The sequence below is a fragment of the Xiphias gladius genome, chromosome 18, assembly GCF_016859285.1.
Source record: "Xiphias gladius isolate SHS-SW01 ecotype Sanya breed wild chromosome 18, ASM1685928v1, whole genome shotgun sequence".
Taxonomy (NCBI): Eukaryota; Metazoa; Chordata; class Actinopteri; order Istiophoriformes; family Xiphiidae; genus Xiphias; species Xiphias gladius.
Genome location: NC_053417.1, coordinates 9,032,242 through 9,054,377, shown reverse-complemented (window position 1 = coordinate 9,054,377; position 22,136 = coordinate 9,032,242). Strand labels below are relative to the sequence as shown.

Here is a 22,136-nt window from a genome sequence, read left to right as displayed (position 1 = left end):
GCAAACAGAAAACCAGGGAAAGAGAAGAGCAGGTGTACTATCTCTGTAACTCCCCTGGGAGAGGAGGATAAATCAATCTTGCCTCCCTAGCAAACACACACACGCGCACACACACACACACACACACACACACACACACACACACACACACACACACACACACACACACACACACACACACACACACACACACACACACACACACACAAGCTCACACACTGCTGTGCACACAAGCATTAAAACAATTAGAAAACACCCCCTGGAGCACTTTGGCATATCAGATTACAGTCCAGGCTTCTCTTGGTCCAATTGGAGTAGATTCTGTCCTGTAACTGACCAATCAGCTCTCTCAGGAACTAATCAATACAATTTCTTGTACTGAAGTGTGTGTGTTTGTGTGTGTGTGTTTGTGTGTGTTTGTTCATGTGTGCTGAAATTTTGAAAGGCAGTAAATTTCCCATAGGGTTGAAGGTAGCTGCAACACTAAGTTGTGCCAAGGGATGTAGAGAAATAACAGTGTAGTGTAATGCACTGTGTGTGTGTGTGTGTGTGTGTGTGTGTGTGTGTGTGTGTGTGTGTGTGTGTGTGTGTGTGTGTGTGTGTGTGTGTGTGTGTGTGTGTGAATGTGTGTGTGTGTGTGTGTGCCTGTTTGTAAATGTACCCTTTTATATCTATTTTTGTGAGGACCAGTTACAGACCTTGAGAGGTAGGACATTTGGGCCAGTATTCACAATCTTCAAATGGCCGTTTGGTTTGAGGGTTAAGGTTACAAGTGTTTTGTTTAGGTTTAGGATAAGGGTTGGGGGTTAGGCACCTGTAGGCGAAGGTTAGATTATACTAATAACTGTCCTCACACAGTCACAGTACAGTGCTGCTCTGCGTCTCCATGAAATCATACAATCTATCTATGTAGCATCTCAGTTTTAAATATATACGGTACATATTATACAGAAGGAGTGTTTGTTGTCTTTGTGGTTTTTGGCTTATTGTTATGTCACTTAGATGCTTGACCTTTCCTGTGCAGAAATATCTGTGTGCAGAGTTTGACACAGAAGGTTGGTTTAAAATTAATCTGCCGAAGTGGGAAAGTTTCTTTGTTTCTAACTTTAAATCTCAGCTTACCACATGCGCTAACAGCGTAGTTTATGACATCACAGCTAGACACCAATTACGGACCAATATGCACATTACACAAGTGTAATGTTAAAACTTGAAGCCTCAGGTGCACATACAGTACACTGGGAATGTATGTTAAACTTTTGAAATGAAAAATATTTATATATTATAATTTTGTTTTTTCTCAATGATGCATCAGGAGTAGAAGCATTTTTAACTGGGTAATTTAACTTTCCAACTATCTGTAGGATACCAGGAAAAATAATGGTCAGTCTACATGTTTGTTTCTCTTCCATGTGTAGTTTTCAGATCAGTGGCTGCTGCCGTTCTGTATCCTCCCATGTGTTCCTTCCCACTTTCTCGCTATTGATTGGCCTGTCAGGGGTCTTCCTAGCCACGTGTGAATTAATGGTTATTGGTTATTGATCTGTGAACAGGCGCTTCCCCTTCACTTCAGTTCTTTAATTCAGTTCAATTCAATTTTATGATATAACGCCAAATCATAACAGAAGTTATCTCAGGGTACTTTTAATATAGAGCAGGTCTAGATCGTACTCTTCACAATATTATTTACAGTGACCCAACATTCCTCCATGATCAAGCACTTCAAGGAAAAACTCCCTTTTAGCAGGTACAAACCTTGAACAGAACCCGGCTCATGGTGAATGGTCGTCTTCCCCGAATGGCCCGGTTGGGGGGGGGGGGGGTCAGGTGGGGGGAAAGAAAACATAGCAGAGTTCATGTACCACATAAACATGTATAACAATAATGAGACTAATAATAAAACTAATAATTATAATAATAGGATGAATAATAGTACTAATAAAACTAAATATAATAATAGATGATAATCATAATATTTGAAGGGTGTTGAGCAGGATCATGGGGGCAGTAGGTGGTTTGCAGTCACAGATCCATACTCTGTAGCACCAGGGACAGAGATACCTGCAGAAAGCGACAGGAAGAGAGAGGAGACAGACAAGAAAGCACAAAACTACAGGAGAGAGAAGAAGCCAAGTTAGTAACGAGCATTGATGCCATATGAATGCGTGCAGATGGAAAGGAAGAGGAGGAGAGAGGAGCTTGGTGCATCATTGGAAGTCCCCCCATAACTAGGGGATGGTTCAAGACAGGCCTATCAAAAAGGAAGATTTTAAGCCTACTCAAATGTGGAGAGGGTGTCTGCCTCCCAGACCAAAACTGGAAGATGGTTCCACAGTAGAGGAGCCTGATAACTGAAGGCTCTGCCTCCTATTGTAATTTTTGAGACTCTAGGAACCACAAGTAAACCTGAATTCTGGGAGCGCAGTGTTCTACTGGGGTAATAAGGTACTATGAGCTCTTTCAGATATGATGGTGCCTGACCATTAAGGGCTTTGTAGGTGAAGAGGAGGATTTTAAATTATATTCTGAATTTTACAGGGAGCCAATGCAGGAAAGTTCACACAGGAGAAATGTGATCTCTTTTCCTAGTTCCTGTCAGTACTCGCGCTGCAGCATTCTGGATCAGCTGTGCCAGATCACGCACTGTGGGTTTGACTCAGTTTGTGCAATAACTTCTAAATGTTCACATTTTGGTATAAAGTTAAAGCTTGAGATGTTGTCACTACAATAACGGTGTGTTTTGGCTGCTCCATCTTCATTATCAGCAATTTCACCTGCAAGGCATTCTGGTGAAAGACTTCTGGGCCACACACCAACACACTACGAAATTTTGGTCATGTGAGGACTTGGCCTGATATTTGCAAAACTTTAGATCAACGCAAAAAACAAATAGGCTAAATGTAACAGAAACACACCTTTACACAATCTGAGGAGTTTTGTCAACAAATTTTTTCCATAAACCTTCATTTGCTGAGTTTAGATCATCTGAACAGATGGCTCGTTTAGAATCTCTGATTACCTATCTGTCAGACTTTTCTGTAGCAACGTAACAGTGTTACCAATAGAAACTACAAAAATAAGACAGAAGTTGTCATAAACTGGAATTTTCCTTCAAAGAGTGTCCAAAATCAACTTCTCTCTCTCTCTCTCTCTCTATTTCTTCATCTTCCCTTCTTCCATACTTGGTTGCCCTTGCAGCAGTGAGACAACACTTCTGGCTGGGCCTCTCTGTCCTGCTCTGTGTAAAATGAACAAATGATGGGGGAAGAGCATTGACACTGACACCTAATCAATGCCAATCTGAGCTGCAGCGACAGGCATCATGTCATCGTTGCCAAGAGATGACAAATAATCACCACGTAGTGGCTGTGTTGTCCCTGCAGCCTCTGCAGATTTTCCAACAACCAGGCACTGCGTGCACACCCACATACAAAGGGATGCACAGGGGGAAAGGGGATGATACTCTTTGCAAATATTCTTGAATATTGCTTTTAAAATATCCCGAACAGTGAACTAAATTGCAGGAAAAGAATAGATAAACAGAATCAAATATCATTAGCATTAGCATTAGCCAAAAGCCAGTTTTCTTTTTTTTTTTCCCTGAAGCTCCTTAGCTATTTCTTAAATCTTTTTTACACCCTACATTCACCTGATATCTCTAATTCGCTCTCCCTCACATTCACATATGTAAAATGTGCATGCATTAACACAGTAAATACCCACTCTATATTTTTTCCTACATTAAAACTTAAACTACATTGAAACTTGTTTTTTCTCTCAATATCATAGCAGCTCAGCTAAAGAGAAAAACCTTTTTCTAATGTCTAGGTCACCAGTTTATTCATTTTACCCAAAGATGATGGAAGCCACAATTAAATATGGAAAAACATATATACTCAGAAGTGGGAAACTTTGAAATTCTGTTCACTGAAACATTGTTAGCAAAGGGACAGGAGGAGTTGAGATCGATTGGAAGAGAGACAGAAAGACAAGAAACAATTCAAGAGACACTGAATGTAAAAGGAAAATAAAGAAAAGGGAAAAATAGACAAACAGCGGCAGCAGTGTGATTCATCTGGAGCCTTCGTCTTTCAGAGCAGGTGGATAATTCCACTGCACACTGTGAGCACGTTCCCACAGAGCAGTCTGATTGGATGGGAGGGTAAAGGTCTCTGCTCTTTGAGTGCGTACACTTGGTGTGCAGGACTGTGTGTTTATTGGTGTCTGAATACATGAATGTCTTTACATGCATGCGTCTTTTTTTAAGTTTAGGCACGTGAATGTGGGCTGCTAATGGAGGTGTGTGTTCCATGTGGTGTCACGTCAAATGCTGTGCAAACCTCACCCTGCAGCTGCACACACACAGATACACACAACAGATGCCTGCTGTGAAACAGGGATGTCACCGTCAGACTTAGATTGTGGTCTTTTACAAGGATTCCCGTACTTTCATGCAGCATGACACTCAGCTGAGGTCAGAAAATGCCTGCGACTCAGCATCCGAAAAAACATGAACATTGTTATGATCTTGTGTCTGGCGCTGATTGGTGCTTTAGTGAGGACTTTCCTAGATTTTCTTAAACGCAGGGATGCTTTGGAGGCAGAAATAATCTAATTGCTTGGTCTTAAAGAATGTGTATTATGTGGGCAAAAAATTACAGATGATTTATTTATGCAGTTTTCCCCTCTTTTTGCCATTTCCCTGTTTCTTGTTAGTGTTAATAGTGTATATGCTCCCTCCTCCACAGAACATCCCAAAGCCAGCCAAAAGCGTCCCTGCCTAATGTTTCAGTTGTCGTGTTAGCTAGTAAAACATGTGCTTCGAGAAGATAGTACATGGAAAAACAGGGGGGAAAGTAAATGCAAAAACAGAGGAACAAGAGCAACAAACTGGGGATAAGTAAGGAATGGTTGCCACTTTCTTTGAAAATATTACATTATGTTACAATCTGTGAATATTTATGCAAATAAAACCTGTATTTCAACCAATTTCTAGAGCAGAATATCATTTTTTATTTTACAGTTTATATTACAGTGATACTATGAAAGTATGTTCTTTCCCAATATTTCGTAATGTGTGGGTGTGTGGCCCAGAAGTCTTCCAAGACTTGCAGTCTGCAGAATACCTTGCAGGTGAAATTCCTGATAATGAAGATGGAGCAGCCAAAACACACCGTGACAACATCTTAAGCTTTAACTTTATACGAACATGTGAACATTTAAGAAGTCTTTACACAAACTGAGTCAAACCTACAGTGCGTGATCTGTAAGATAAGATTGTCCTAATTTGTAACTCACACAGTCAATTGATAATATATACGTCTATAAGTAGTCAACGCCAGCAATAAACACAGAGAAACAATAGCTTGTAATGCTAGCATGTGGCTAACTCCAGATGAGCAGCCATACAAGTGTCAAGGGTCTCCCTACCCTTCCACGTCTTACCTACCCTTCCTTACAGGCAGCCTAAGCAGACAGGAGTCTTTACCTGTTGAATTGCCCATGAGCAAAACACTGAATCCCATAAATGGCAGAGGGCAAACCGAGCCGAATATTGTTTGGTTGCACAGTATGCAAAACGAGGAGTGTGCGATTTTGTGGAGGTTGACTCAGCACACTGTAAGTCAAGGTCAAAACAAACGCACTCGAACAGTGGGAGAGAGAGAGAGAGAGAGAGAGAGAGAGAGCACTCAGAGGAGCTGGGGATGGCAGTGGTGATTCAGACCTTGAAAAACAGACAACACTGACCTTTACACTGCCTGTCTCTCTGTGTGTGTGTGTGTGTGTGTGTGTGTGTGTGTGTGTGTGTGTGTGTGTGTGTGTGTGTGTGTGTGTGTGACTGTGTGACTGTGTGTTCATATAAAAGCTGGGAACTACATGGACCTCTACAAAAGTGTCAACCTTTCGGTCATGAGAGGACATTTCTAACTCATAATTAAAGTATTGAAACATTTTTATTTTCATTCTCAAATGTAATAATGAATAACTACTTATATTTATCCTGAATGCCTAAGTATTTTTGCTACCCAGCTGTTATTAAAATTAACCCAAATAACATGTACAAAATCCATGGCAGCAAAAGATGGGAAACAATAATACAAGCCATTATATTATATAACAATATAATATATGTAAAAACAAACAAATTATAGCATATGGAGTTTGTGTACATTCTTTTTACAAGTTGGATTTTGGTTTCAATAAATGGATGTTATATGAATATATGAAAATGCTTTCAAATTATATTTATGCAAATTATGTTTATTAGCTCACATGGGAAAAAGTGTGTATGCCCCCCAGTAATTTAGTCAGAGAGAAGTCTCACCAAAATGGTGTGATACTTTGAGCCTCTATGCTCCTAATCAGACTGAAGCTGCATCCGAAAAAAGCATCTGAAACACCGTCTGAACACCTGTGCACCCCTAAGTGGCAGCTTTTAGACAGTGAGCTTTTTAAAGCTTGCATTAACCAGATGTCAGGTACTATTGCATCAGTAAGCCAGGCATTTCTCTCTTCCTTTTTTCCTCTCGTTCCTACTTCTTAGCGTCGATCTTGAGGATGAGCTGTTGGTAGTGACTCTGGATAAAGCAATAACTCACTGCTGATTAGGAGAAGCGTAATATTGTTACGTTTCAATTCATCACTCGTGGTTGAGTTTGTGAATCATAGTCCAGAGCAAGTTGAAGATGAAATGACGCGATAGGTACAGTTTATGGGTTTTTTCTCCTCTTTCTTATGTACACAGCAGCAGGAGCAGTCATGTCGGACCCTGTCACCTCTCTCTCAGAGTTGCTCTTTTAAAAGACGGAGCTTGTGTTTTTGTCTAAATGTCAACACAGCCTCAGCTCTGTTCTGGGCAGGCAGCAGTGCGCTTTACACACACACAAACAAACACACACAAACAAACACACACACACACACACATGCACACATGCACACACACACACACACACACACACACACACACACACACACACAAACACACACACACACACACACACACACACACACACACACACACACACACACACACACACACACACACACAGAAATCCTAGCTGCAAAGCATTTCTCAGGCAGAGCTGCCAGTTTCATGAGGCAGAACTAATTCACTGTACATTTTTGGAATCCGCCTCTCTTCTCTCTCCTCCTCCTCTCCTCTCTCTTCCTCTCTCCCCTCATCCTCCTCTCATCTCTCTTTCTAATTCGCTAATATCCTTATCCTCTCCCTCTGCCTCTTTCTTTCACTCTGACATTTTGACTGCGCCTATGCTTGCTCTCTGATTTCTTCTTTTTCCCCTTGTTCTCCTCTCCTTTCCGTTTTCTATCCTCCTCCACCTTTTCATCCTCATGCTTTCCTCCCTTTTTCTTTCTTTCAATCCTGTTTTGTGCATTACCCCCTCTGCCTTCCTTCTGCTACCCCAATTTCTTCCTTCCCTTCCTGCAAGCATTTGATGAACAGTCACGTGCAGGAGGTGGTGGGCTCTCTCAGTCTCTCTCACCCCCTAATACATAAAACAGGGAATGATCTACTAGCAGCCAAGTGACTAGCTCTGTTTACCCAGATTAAATAAACAAATAGAGTCAACATGTTGTGGTGGTTCATATGACACTGCTTTCACATCTTTTCTATCATATCCTCTGAATAATGATGATGCTCTGTGCAGCTTCCTCATCTCTCCCCTTCCATCTCATTCACACTGGAAGACTGTCCCTCTCCTCTCTTCTCCTCAATCTAAGCCCTTGGCTAAACTTTCCTCATGATTTTTCCTCAAACTTCCTCCCTAGCATCTGTCTGATCATGTCTTTTTCTTAGCCCTGCGGGATGAGCCAGCAATCTCCCCCACCCATAAAGCTCCTGTCTCCTAAGTGAGGACTGCCTCCTACACTTCAGACTACACACTTCAGCACTTCAAAGGCTGCAGTCTCTCTCATTCTAAAACCAAGGCCAGATCAATTAAATCCTAATAATACCCAGCAGCCCCCCAGCACTGAGGATGAGGTTCAAATCTGGGTACACGTTGCAAGGCAAGAACTTCAACTTGGTAAACTTTTGTGTCCCCGAAGAGGTAATTTGTGTTCCTGCTCTGTGAATGAAGACAAAAGTATGAGTTCTATCTTTAAGGTGTCTAAGAATTGAAGTTCATCTTTATAAATTTTGATAAAGTCACATTATGGGGCAAGAACACAGATGCCAGGTTGCTAAACTTAGCTTGTGTACAGTTTTCAAATAGCACAGCATTTATTTTTAGGTCATTCAATGGCAAAAAAATGAAGTCACTCTGGCATTGTTTGGGTGTAGCAATCAAAAGTTTCAAGTTAAACCTATTAAATAAAAAAAGATAGAACTCAGACTTCACAAACTTTATTTTATGATATAGTCCCAAGGGTTATTTAGTTAGTTTGTACATGACTTTTCATCTTAAATGCTGCATTAAGTTGTTATGGCTTATATGTTAGCAAAGAACTGCCCACTGAAACCTCCATCAGAAACAGAGCAACATTTACTTTCATTTGGCGTTTTTCCATCAGCTCCCGGAGAAAATATCTGGCTCTGTAGCTGCTAAATGTTCCAGCCAGTGACTTTTCTTTGCCATTGTGCTGGGCAGATAGCATACAGTGGAATTATCAGAGCTTGTGTACTGAGAACAGCTGCCTGCTGCTATCAGAAACATGGTCGATGATGCATGAGACTGAACTATAAAGTAAATGTGTGGTAAAACCGAAGCAGCGAACTAAAAGAGGATTACAAAGCTCTGTAGATCTGCATACTTGGTGATGATTCTCAACAGTCCCACTCATATTAGACATAGTTATTTGGTTTACTATTAAATCAAATAGTAAATAGATTGTGCAATGTGATACATCAGTTTTAAGGGGTTTATTTGTTTCCAGGACACAAACAGATGTACAATAAAGCATTTGCAGAAGTTTGTTGACTTGTCTGCCTTCATGTTCCCTGTTGACCCAGCACTGAGATAGCCAGGCCTGCTGTAGCTCTGCTGTGTTTTGCTGCTGGCCAGCTTCCATCCTATTACTGCAGGAGTCAAAATCCTCTGATCCCTGCAGCCCATACACACAAACACATACACATACACACACACTAAACAAACTCTTGCAGGGATACACTTGCACAAAGATTGAGATTGTGCTGTTTCTCCCTGTGCTGCATTCGTGTTTATCTGTATGTGTGTGTTTGCATTTGTGTTTGTGTGTGTAAATCAGTCCCGGTGAGACAGAAAGCCTGTTAAAAGACTTGCAGGTCAGACTCAACAAACCCTTGCTTGCCTTTGCTTCGTATCCCATCGCCCATCACAAAAGGCTTTCACCTCTAAACCGACTTGTCACAGTCAGGTTGCCAGTTGGTCTGTCTGTCCGTCTGGGTAAACTGTGGCAGGAAAACTCTTCTTCATGTCATGTCAAAATACTTTTGAGGATGGCGCTTATCTTTTATCCACGGCAGTCCGGCAGCTCAGAGGCCAACAGTGAAATACAATCTTAGGTGAATAAATGAAGTTATCAGTGTTAAGTTCATTTTACCTAAGTTGTACTTCTTTCTCAGAGACAGATGATGTCTTGGCACTCAGGCCTTCTGCAAGATCCAATAAGGCCTGAGTGCAAAAACGTCATCGTCTAAATAAAAGTGCATATGGAGCCAGAGTGTGCGACACTTTTTTCCTGCTCTCAATGGCCAATGAGTGAACATGGGAGTGATTTCAGACAGACGTCAGCAACTTAACAAAGAGGACAGAACCTCCAACGTGATGCTTGCAAGTTGCTCCAAAGCTGTAAATAGGTTCAGTGTGTAGGCTAAATGGTCCTAAAACCACAATGTCTTTTTTCATTTCCACACATTTAGTAAACAAGTTACAATTTATAGATAAGACAGCTTTTGAGTTGTTGAAGGCTGCTTGGATGAAGCTACTTTAGGATAGCTTCAAGTGTGTCTGCTATATGTGAGGCTAAGCTAGTCTTAAACCAGTCTCTCTCCTGAATGTACACACAGATGGAGCGGTATTATATTGAGCTACTCATCTCACTCTCAATAAGAAAGACACATATTTGACAAATCTGGTAAACTTATTTAAGGCATGATATGATGGTACTTGAAATCCTGACTAAAAAAAAAAAAAAAACTCCTGACAAATCTTTGTCTGAAGGGTTAATCAGATTATAATGGTCACAGTCATAGTTTTAGCTCACGTCAAAATTCATCATCCCGGCAGCGGTGAATTGACAACATATGCTAATGAGTTCCTCCTACACATAGTAGCAGCGTAGGAAAGAGGTGGGCAGAAGAGCCTCGTCTGGGTTTTATATCGGCTCTGTGAAGAATGGCTGGTTGGCCGGCCGGAGACAGAAAATAGGTAGGAAGTGAAAGAGGTGACGATGTAATGTGGGCAATAAAACAGAGTGTGTACACATTAACATAACACACACATATACAGCCTTATGCCCACTCCTCTGGCTCTCACAACAAGGTTATATAATTAAAGAGGCTCCATTGTGATGATAAAATGAGAAGAGATTTTTTAAATATCTGTGAAATGAAAATGAAATCTGTTATTGTTACATAACCAGGGAAAAGAAAATGATTCTCTTTTTCTTCTGCTTTCCATATGAATCCTCGCTTCTCTCCGTCAATAATTCCTGTCCTCTTTCTCTACATCCTCTTCTCTCTACTCCTTTTTCTACCACTCGTTTCTCTCCTCTACCTTTCTTCCTCTCCACCTCTAATTTATCTCTTGCCTACTCTCTCCTTCACTGGTTTTCCACACCTATAATTCATCCCCTCCTATCTTTCCTTCCCTAGCGTTTCTCCTTCTTCTCTATACTTCCACCATCTCTAAATTATTCCTCTTGCTCCTTCCATTTCTTTCTTTTTCTCCTCCTCCACCTTTCTCCTTTCTCTCCTCCGCAAGCGTAAATTGTGTTTCTCTCTTCTAAACTCTTCTCCTCTTTTGTCCTCTGCTTATTGCTTCTTCTCCTTTATTTTCTTTCTTTCTCCTCCTCATGTTCTCTCTCTCCCTGCCGTTCTTCCTTCTAACAGTGCAAAAGGGATGTTGGATGAAATCCTCCACCAGCCAGTGTGTCTATGTTTGCATGTACTGTGTGTGTATGCCTATAAACAGAATTAGTGTCTTTTTATCCCACAAATGTCACTGCCTCCTTTCAGTAAGATCCCTGGTGTGTTATCACATAAGATGTGTGCATCTCTCTCTCTCTCTCTCTGTGTGTGTGTGTGTGTGTGTGTGTGTGTGTGTGTGTGTGTGTGTGTGTGTGTTTGTGTGTGTGTGTGTGTGTGTGTGTGTGTGTGTGTACTTGTACTTCTATCTTTTTGAGGACCAGGAACAGGACCAGGACCTTTGTGAGTTATAAATCTTATGGGAGTGAGGGGGCTAGGGAAAGCATTATGTAAATGAGGGTCCTAACAGAGAGTACAAGTACAAGTGTGTGTGTGTGTGTGTGTGTGTGTGTGCTGTCCTGCAGAGTACACCATCGGTGCACCACTTAACCTACATAGCACCAACAATCTGGCCTTTTCTGCTCCTGTCAATAACGCTCACTAAAATGCTCCATCAGTCCTAACTCTCTTTGAAGAGCGTTGCAGTTTTCTTTTCATCTGCTGCTTTCATTCTGAAACGTATTATGCATCCAGACTCTCTCTCTCCTTCTCTTTCTTTCTAAATGTGTTTCCTTTTGAAATATGTTCAGTGTAGTGGGATTGTATTTGTACTCTACCTTCCAGCTCTCCTTGTGTTTCTTTTACATTTCATTTCTTCATGTTTTCCTTATTGCTCTTTGTCTGCTGTCTGCTTTTTTTCTCTCTGACTCCCTCATTTCTCTTTGTATCTCAAAAAAGGAAAGCAAGGGATCTGTCTTTTATTTGTTTGGATCTACTGCACACCATATCTTTTTTTCACCACTGGATTGGATTTATGACAAAACTGTAGAAATAACTCACCACTGTGCACAACCCCCACTTTATCCCTCAGCCACAGAGGGGCCTTACAATTACTCATCTATGAATGTAACATGTTTGTCACAAATTGGCTCTGAGGAAAACTCAACATCTGTCGGAAATGTTTGGTATCGCCTTCTTTTTCTTCTCCTTCTTTCCTTTTTTCATTTTATCTACTACTTCTAATATCCCTACTACTATTACTACTACTACTACTACTATATGTATATGTGCAAGTGTTTGGACTTGTAAACATCATCTGATGTTTTCAGAAACCCATTTAAACCATTATTCAGCTTCAGAGAAACCCTGGTTACTCCAATAGAACGTGCTTCCTCAAATTGAATTATGTAGATTGTCAGGAATACAAACAATTTGATGAGATATATGGATGCTCTACTTTACACGCTGAAGGGAAGGCGGAAGTAAAAGCCTTACACTAGTAATGCCAGGATCAATCTTACCGCTTCACTCACGTCTTCCATTACCGAGAGAAGAAAGTAGACCTGTAAAATGTTTCCAAATGCTTAGAGAAGTCAGTTGGTACAGATATGAAATACAGTTGTTCTGTCTACGCCGATGCAGATAATCAGAAACCTGGATTTCCAGCTGTCAGGGGAAAAGGAGTCATGTCAGGATCATCATATTATGTTTTAGATTTAAATTTCATGATAATCCACCAAGTAGTTGTTGAGATTCTTCACTGAAAACCACAAATAAATCATCTAGGAAACATACATGTCAAAATCTTGATATAATCTATAAGTAAAAACTTTCACCTGCTGGTGGCACTTGAAAAAGTCAGTAGTCAGTAGGATTCTTCTTCAGAGGAACCATGAATGAATAACAAAATGTCATGGTAGTCCAACCCATGGTTGTTGAGATATTTTAATCTGGACCAGAGTTATGACATTGCTACGCACCAGAGTCATGCTGCTAGCTTGGCTGAAATGTAACAAAATGAGGTAATAAGGTTTTTCTTTTACATGTGTGAAGAGTTTTGTCTGAAGCATAACAGATGAACAAGGTTCATTGCATAAGTTTGAGTATTTAAATGTTGATTTGCATACATTTGCCATGTTGATATATAGTGATATGGGAAAATCATGAATGTAGTGTTTTCAGTGATAAAATTCAACCCTGGTCAATGTAAACATCATATCCTAAATATGATCAAATATTAAATACTGTTGTGTAACACTTCCCTCCCTCCATTAAGAATATGCAGTAGAATACTTCTAAGTGTCTCTACTTTTCTCAGTTCAGTTCACACATTCTCATCCTTTTTCTTTACTTTTCACACATTAGCTCCTGCAGTTCCTCTCTCTTTCTTCTCTCCACTACATGATCACTTAACATCTTCCCCTCCCTCTCAGCTCTCTCCTCTCTCCCTGTCACCCTCCGTCTCCTTTTCTCTCCCCCCAAAAGAGTGAAGGCTATTTTTACCCAGAGTGCCATTGTTCTGCTCAAGCGCACCCTTCCCTAGCACTGGCTGCTGCTTTAGGCTGCACTCTACTGCAGCACACGCACACTTATACTCACACAAGCACACACAGAGACACATGTAGACACATGGTTCACATAAATGCAAGATGGAGGGGGGCTGTGTAGCTGAGGGCTAACCAGAAGGAGAGAGAGGTGACAAGCAGAAGGAGGAAGAGGAGGAGGAGGGAAGGGGAGAAGAGAAGCCCACCAGGCAGAGGAGAAATGGGGAAGTGAGTGATACCACATGTGCACGAGTGTGTGCACACACACAGTACTTCAGCTCAGCTTCTCGTAATGTGAGAGAGAGAGGAGATGGACAGAAAAAGAGGCGGCAGCCAGCTGAAGGGGACAACAGAGAGGTGCTGCTGATAATGATGGTGGACGGTGGAAGTACTGAGGATTCAGGTTTGGGCTACTGAAACACTTGGGTTTCCATTAGGGAAAGATTGTGGTTTCGCTGTATAAAAAGAACTGCGTCATGTCACTGTTAACTTTTCAATATTTTACCAGGACGGCCATCTTTAGGTGCTCTGAGTTGCTTAATCATAACAATAAAGAGGTTAATCATCCATTTCATGAGCAGATATCGTAGGACAAAAGTGAAATATGGTGTCAGGGGATGTTGAAGACCACGTGATATGAACATTTGGGACTCTGCAGTTATCTTAATTCAAATCTTTCCTTCATTATGTGGATGCAAAACACAATTTGTGAAAAAATTACGTTTCTTTCAATATTGCTGTTTCAAATTAGCATAAGGTATAAGATGGCTTCAAACTGTCTTTATGAACGTCTCTTATTTACAGAGATAAATTGCAGAAACAAATTGATCTGCAACCCCTGATTTTTCTGTTTTCAGTATGCTCCTAGTGGCATCAATACTGCTGTTGTCCAACAGTAATAAACACAGCCTTGGACAGACACATTTCTTCAAGTACTCTTAGAGCACTCATAAATATTTTGACTCTGTGAATAATTTTTTGGGGGGTTCGACCATGTCTTTAAAATCATAGAGTCAGTTCAGCCAAATACACAAAATATCGTCAATTGATCTCAGTGGTATCTAGCAATACAGATATTTTTGGTTTCGTTCTTATGAGGGTCAGAGATATGAATCTGCTGCCACCCCAATCGATGCGAGATAGTAGTCTCATGTTTGTGGATCTCACAGTATTGGAAAATTAACTTCTTTCTACAAAAGAAATAGCTAACATTCAAAACTAATGTAGTATGGATTTATTGATGTAAAGCACCTTGAGCTAATATTGCACAGCTCACCACTATATGGGAACTGCCCCATGTGTTTGCTAACAACCCTCAGCTTCACAGAGTCCAGTCCTTCACAAAACGACACAAAGCCATGCATCATCATCAACATCATCATCACCGTCATCACAGCCTCACAGTAAATCAACATTATATGAAACTTTCCTGCAGCAATACTCGTCAACGATGAGCCAATCAGGGCGTAGATGGGTTATGATTGATGGCTGACTTCACTTGAAGCGTAGCTACAGTATCTGCTGAGCGGTGCGCTTTCTCTGAAATATAGCAGACTGTCAAAGCACAGGTGAACAGTAACACTGTTTCCCATAACAGCCTATAATCATGAAACAAACAAATGAAAACTTCCAAAACTTTACACCTTTTGTCTTCACTTCTTGCAGTGGAAAAATCAAAATCAAACAAAAATAAAAACCTCAATTGCCATGAAATGAATTTAATTTGTTTTGGATATACTATAATTCCTTTGAACATGTCATAAATTGTGACTGGTATAGATCCTCCGCTGTTGGTTGCTTCCTAGTTTCCTGACTTGCAAATTATTTCACAGCAATAGTCTTGAACCCGAACAACACTGTGTGGGTTTTGGGGCAGATTTCACCACTGGCTGCACAGCTTGCATCAGTTCTGTCATCGTACGTGAGGAGACTCCCTTTTGTATGACAACAAAGACCATATTTCTGGAACCCTCCCACACTCCCAACTCTTTTTCCTCTTGCTATTTTCCAGAACTACTAACTGTTGCTGTATGTCTCCATCTTAATTCCTGCCTCTTGAGCTCTGTCTCCTCTTTACAGTTTTATTTCCTCTCTCTACTTTTGTCAATTAAGATACATTTAGATTATTTTTGCTGCCTTCTCCTTCCTCTCTAACCTTCTTCTATCCAACTTATCCTTCTCTCCTCCTTTTCTCCCTGTCTGTTGTCCATCAACAGTGTTTTGTGTATTTCAAATTTTTGCACATGATATAGATATAAGAAAAAAGAGAAAAAAGGGTGAGAAGGAAACTCTCACAAATAATCAAATAGCTGGAAGAAAACATATATTATTATTACCTGTGGAGTGGTGGAAAGTAACTAAGTGCATTTACTCAAGTGCTGTGCTTACTTATGTATTTTTATTTAATGCTGCTTCATATATCCACTCCACTACATTTTAGAGGAAAATATTGTACTTTTTACTCCACTACATTTATCTGACAATTACAGTTACTAGATTAAGATTTAAGCAACTTCTTGGGACACCTTGTCAATTTTCAGATGCCTTTGAGTTGCTAGCAATTCAAGTTCAAGCTTCTCAGATTGTCTCACTTACGAATATTTAGTGGTTTACAAAAAAAATTAAAATACCAAGAAAATGAAAAAGCTAATTTTTTTTGCCGAAATTTGTTTCTCTTCCTTCCTCCCCCACTTATTGTCTCTATATAGGGGCCAAACGCTAGGTTGGGAATCTCTGGACCAACCTACAGTATATAAAGTAGTTGAAACTAGTGACACCTCGACCAGCTAAAGCAGCTTACGTACCAGCGTACGTACTGATGCATCACTATGAAAAATCGAAAAACAAAAGCATCTAAAATCTAAAAACAGTCGGAAAAACTTCCTCCACACCGTGCCCGTGTGAACTCCCCTTCTTGTTTGATGTAGTATGTTTGTAGTACAGTATATCTATAAATGAGCAGAACTTTTGAATCATTTAGGTTGTGTTTTACTGTGTCATAGCTGAAACAACAGCAACAGCAAAGTAACTTCATCGTATTATTGCAACTAGGAAGATGTCTTTAATCATAATTTCAATTTTCTGTTGTCATGCCAATACAGTAAACTAATTTGAAATGAAATAAACTGAAATGAGATAAATCAAGCATTAGATTGAGTTGAGAGTAAACTCATTTACTCTGACATAAATCTTAAAATAAACTCTGTGCGAATAAACATACGTTATACATGTTCATTGTGTTGAACTATGCTATTAGGCTTTGTAAATTGCATACCCTAAAACATCTATGCTAAGAAAACTAATTTGGATTTGATTTGACTTGAGTGGAAGAGAATGAGGGAGAGGCAACAGTTTTAGAGTCTGAACTGCATTTACTGGATGAAATCTTGGCTTGTGCATGTAACCATGAAAACACACATGCACATATTTACACACATACACACACACACACACACACACTCCCACACACACACACACACGATGTGATATGTAGGACTGAATGTACCGGCTCTGGGAAAAGGAGAAAATGAGTTCACTTTAGGGTCTAAAAATGATTCAACAGTCTCAGATGCTACTGTACAGTGTGCTGCTTCAGGAGATGTATATAAATGCACACACACACAAACACATGCACATACATACATAGAGAGAGAGAGAGAGAGAGAGAGAGAGAGAGAGTATTACATCATAGTTAAAGGAGTATTTGTGACTTTTCACTTCAATGTGTGATGTCTGATGAGAGGTTGGAGTATTGTGCAGGACCACAACCACACACACACACACACACACGCATGCACGCACACATAAATTGTGCTCATACATACACAGTCAATAGTGTGCTGCTTCTTTGGAGGTTGCTACACATGCTCATGCACATGTGCACACGCATGGTCAGCATCTTACAGTACATTAGCTACTATATCTGAAAAAATTAGATATAAATTCCTTACCAATATTATACAATCTCAATGAGTGCTGAAACAATTAGTTGATTAACTGATTAGTTGATCAATAGAAAAGTAATCATCAGCTATTTTGATACGTAATTTATTAAGGAAATACGGCAAACATTTGCTGGTTTCATCTTCTCTAATGTCACTTTTTTCTATTTTGCCTTAATTACTTATGCTCAGAAAGCCAAGCAAAGTCTAATGAAGTCTGGTCTGGTTCTCACATTGCTCAAATGTTTTGAGACTTTCACTTGTCATTTGTGAAACTTGTTCCACTTTTGAAAATGGTCGTCTCCATTTTGGATGCTGAAATCATTTTGGTGTGCGAAAGATGTTCGAAGGAATGTGTGGTTAAAACCACACATTCCTTTGAACCATTCAATTTAAAGAAAGAAGTAGTAAACAGTCCTGAGCGATGACGTAAAGAATTAAACATCCTCCTGATGGGAAGGTTTTAGCTTTACATCATTGTCTCATTTGATCATAGTCAAAGTGTGTGTCCGTAACGGAGAGTTGGGTTGCAGCCAAGATCCATTGTCTCTGTTCAACTTCTCTTTGCTCTGCGTTTTTATTGTTGCCCACCAGATTTGTGTTTCCACAGGAGAGAAAAGCTCAGAGAAGGTGAACTTTTTTGGAAGTGTTGGATACAAACAGACAAACAGCAGTTTCTGTCCAATGTCTGTCAAAACTCTGCTGGTGTTTTCTATTTTGTTTTCTTCTTCTTCTTCAGTTTTTGTTGACCTTCCTTATAATTCCAAAAAAATATTATAAAGGTTTTAATGGTCTTAAATCTAGCTGCCTACAAATAGTAAGTACTAGACTGTCCACTTCTCAACCCTAAACAACTAAACTCTAACAGAGGGAGATGGAATCTTTTCTATGGTACCTAATCACAGATAAATGTTCAAAAACGATTCTGATAAAGAGAGAGCACGAGCAAGATAAAGGGGGCTCAAGAGGGAGGAGAGATAGAAAAGAGAATGAAGAGAGGAGTGTTAGAAAGAGGTTTGGTGAGTTTTTTCGAAATAGCCAAAGAGAGACGTTTTGATGAGTGGGTGGAAAAAAGCAGAGATGGAAGATAAGTGTTGAGGAGGGACAGCTGCATCTGTCAATTATTCATTACATGAGTAATACAGGTGCTCTTCAGCCCAAAACAGCATTAGCTACAGTCCTGGATGGAGAGAGAAAGACAGACAAATAGTAAACAGAGGGTGTATACTGTAAAGGGGTGTTGAGAAGATACCGGAGAGAGACAAAGAATTTTTAACATTACGTAAATAAGAGAAAGAAAGTAACAGATAATTCTCAGTTAATACATTACATTTATACAATACATTTTTTAAATTTAAGTATGAATGTAAATTTATTTAAAAGTAAACTAATAACCCTCTTTTTACTACTATGTTGCTAAACTCACTCCCAAAGTAATTCTGTCCTGCTCCAGAGATCACCTGCTAGTCAAACACTGTGATTGTGGCCTTATCTACCTTGGATTTTCTGTTGAAGCAGATATAATCAATATTTTCATCATAACAATTTATCAATTGACAATGTGAAAACAATGTGACAGTGTGAAAGGGGTCGCAGCAGATGATGAACCCACAGAGAATTATCACCCAAATCTGCAATTCTTTTCAGCTTTATGGAGCTATATAGTGAGTTTCAGATGATAGTTTAGCTGTCCAGCCTGCAACTTTACAGTTTTGGTTCAGTATCAACGCTCATGGTGTCGTTTTCGGCCGCAGCAGGCTGTTTTAACGGAAAAGCTCTAAAAAACCCACTGTACACTACCTGCTCAGCACCAAACAGCAGACATACACGGTTAGTTACCAGCTGGTGAAAATAGTAGAGCATTTACCTTTGATGAAAAGCCAGATGTTCCCCTGGGGAGTTGGTAAAAACAGAGCTAAAAGAGATTGAATATTGGACTTAAATTCACCATGTGGCCGGAAACATGACTCGAAATGAATGATGATGTTGCTCCATAACTCTTGAATGTATAAATAAGAAACTGTTTGCTAGGAATTTGCATAAAAAAACCTAAAAAAGTGATGTGAATATTGTGTTCACAGCTTGTTTCAACTGCTGCCAAATGGCCAAAAAATTCTGTTATTGCAGGTTTTATTAAATTTGAGTTTCTGAATATGAAGCTCTTTTTTTTGTCTGTTTAGCCATGGTGGCTATCAGTGCTTATGCTTAATCAGTTCTCTTCTGCTTCTTTTGTTTTAAAACTTGACACACATTTTTTATAGAAAGACCTAGGAGATACTGCATCCAAATCAGCAAAAGTAAAATCTCTCATGAGTTAGAATAGGCTGAAGAAGGTTTAAAGTATTGTAAATCTTAACGTCTTTACATTTTATATGTTGCTGCTAAACTTTTGACAGATTAACAAATAGATTGCCTGTATTTTGTATTTCAAAGAAATCTTGCCAGAGAGAGATAAGAAAGGAAAAGACTATTATGTAAAGTGTGTGTGTGTGTGTGTGTGTGTGTGTGTGTGTGTGTGTGTGTGTGTGTGTGTGTGTGTGTGTGTGTGTGTGTGTGTGTGTGTGCATCACAGTCCAAGTTTCTGTCAGTCAGCCTCACAGTGTGTGTGAAATGGTGTGAGTGGTGCTGATGTGATGTAAACAGGGTGCAGCTATCAGAGTGACTTGGCCTTTTAGAAATCTGCATAAGCTCATCTTAAACTGCTACAGCTCTGTCTGGAAAAAAGAGGGTATGCAGTACGTGCATGTGTGTGTGTTCGCACAGTTGTCTCTGCAGTCTGCTCTTTAAGTGAAATTGACATATTGAATGTTAAGAATACTAATCAGTGTGTTAAACCGCCAATCTTATTTAGCCCGAGAAGCTGAATGAGAACACATCATTTTAGTGTGAACCCTGAAGGAGAAGTTGCAGAGGGAAGGAGGATTAAATGGCATTTCTTTTACCCACACACACACAGACACACAAAGAAACACACACTTACCTGGGAGCTGCTGCTGAGCACTATTAACCTACTTGTTGACTTATTGAAAGGCTGCTGGTATTCAAGGCAGCAACATTTCATTCAAAAGCTCACTTTAATAGCCCTTTATATTGTACTTTTTATGAAACATAAAATCCCATATTTTGCTATAGTGCCCAATAGTGCATTGATAGGGCTTTTCCTCTGAGCTTAGTGTTGATGCTTTGAAATGATCATTAAAAAGTATCAAAAATGAGCTGAAAGAAAGATTGCGGAATTTGGGTTAACCTGAGCTTTCATAAAATCAGGACGTGCAACTTCAAATACCTTTTAATGACCATATTATAGCAATAATCTAATAATAAAACATTACTTTTCTTTTACTTTGCTTTTCTGGAAAGTATGTAAGCTTTTATACATTAACTGCTGTTTGTTTTTTTCCTTTCTCTGTTTCAGAAAAAGGAGTGGTTATGTCTCAACTGCCAGACCCAGCGGCTGATGTCCGGAGGCGGTCTCGATGATCCTCCACTTCCTGTTCCTCATCCTTCTCCCAAGCACCAGCCAATGGGCTCACCCCGTCACCAGGCGCCAACCAGCCAGCAAAGCCCTCTCCACAAGCCCACCAATCAGCAAGTGTCCAGGCCAGGCCAGCCCCAGAAACCGCAGGCGGGACCTGGCAGTGGCGGACCATTTGCACCTACTGCTGCCAAACAACCGACTGACACCAAGACCACAACACCAGCTACAGCACCAGTACCAACCACGGACACCCAGAAACAGCCAAAACCCACAGAGGAGAAGCCTAAGACCGAGTCTGAGAACCAAACTGCCAAAGAGACCAAACCCTCCCAGAAGAAAGGAGAACAGATAACACCAATCAAGGAAATTAAGAAGTCCAGGCACTATGATGTAAGTCCAGTTTTTTGTAACATTGCCTTAGTCCAGTTTATCCTGTATGTTAAACTATGGAAAAAGACCATAAGTTGATACTAATAGTAAAAAGATTTTACCAATGTTACTTGTGAAAAGGGAGCCAAATAAATAATGCACTAACAGAGATACAATGAAAGGTAAATACAGAAAAATTATGCAGATTTTTGGTGCTACCATATTTCTACTGTTTACTGTGGAAACCATAGTGTAACATACAGGCCTATGAACCAAAAAATGGCTATTGTTATGTGAATTTTTCAACTTTTACAGTATGTATCCACATTAAGCTGTGTGAGTATGTATGGCTGTTTCAGCATGGCCTGCTTCCCATTCATACCATTTTTCCATCAGTTTAATGAGCTTAATCCAGAGCTGTAATCCAAATGATACTAGTGTAAACTACATGTCAGGGGGAAAGCACAGAATGAAGCAAGCAAACTCTTACACAAACAGTTATAGTGAGTGGAGCATCTGGTCCCTTCAGGCTGCGCTGCACATCTGCACCTATGTTGAAATGTGTGATTGCTTTGTATGAACGGTTAAAAATCTGACCAGACGTTGTGCCTACTGTTGGTCAAAGTCAGGATCTAAATTAATGGCTTCCTTTAGAATTCAAAGAGCCAAAGTGCAACTTCCCTTCCTAGCTAGTCTCTGTTCCAGTAGCTTCTCTAACTCAGCAGGTTTTTATCCTGGACAGTTTCTTCCAACATGTTCTTTGGGTTTTCTGTAAACATCCTAAAATAAACATATTCTAGTGTAATGGACAGTCACATTTGAACACTTAGATTAACACAGAATTTAAAGAAAATAAAATGTTTCTTTTCTTTAGCATTGAGCAAAAACACATAAAATAC

General features: G+C 39.9%; 1 protein-coding gene across 1 annotated transcript in view; it reads left to right on the top strand.

Annotated features, from left to right (window-relative positions):
* The window catches only part of bsna (bassoon presynaptic cytomatrix protein a), a 154,867-nt gene that overhangs the window by 102,918 nt on the left and 29,813 nt on the right, over window positions 1-22,136 (top strand). Inside the window, exon 4 of the mRNA XM_040153420.1 lies at window positions 20,806-21,258. Within this exon, the coding sequence (XP_040009354.1) occupies window positions 20,806-21,258 (453 nt within the window). The remainder of the gene's footprint in view (window positions 1-20,805; window positions 21,259-22,136) is intronic.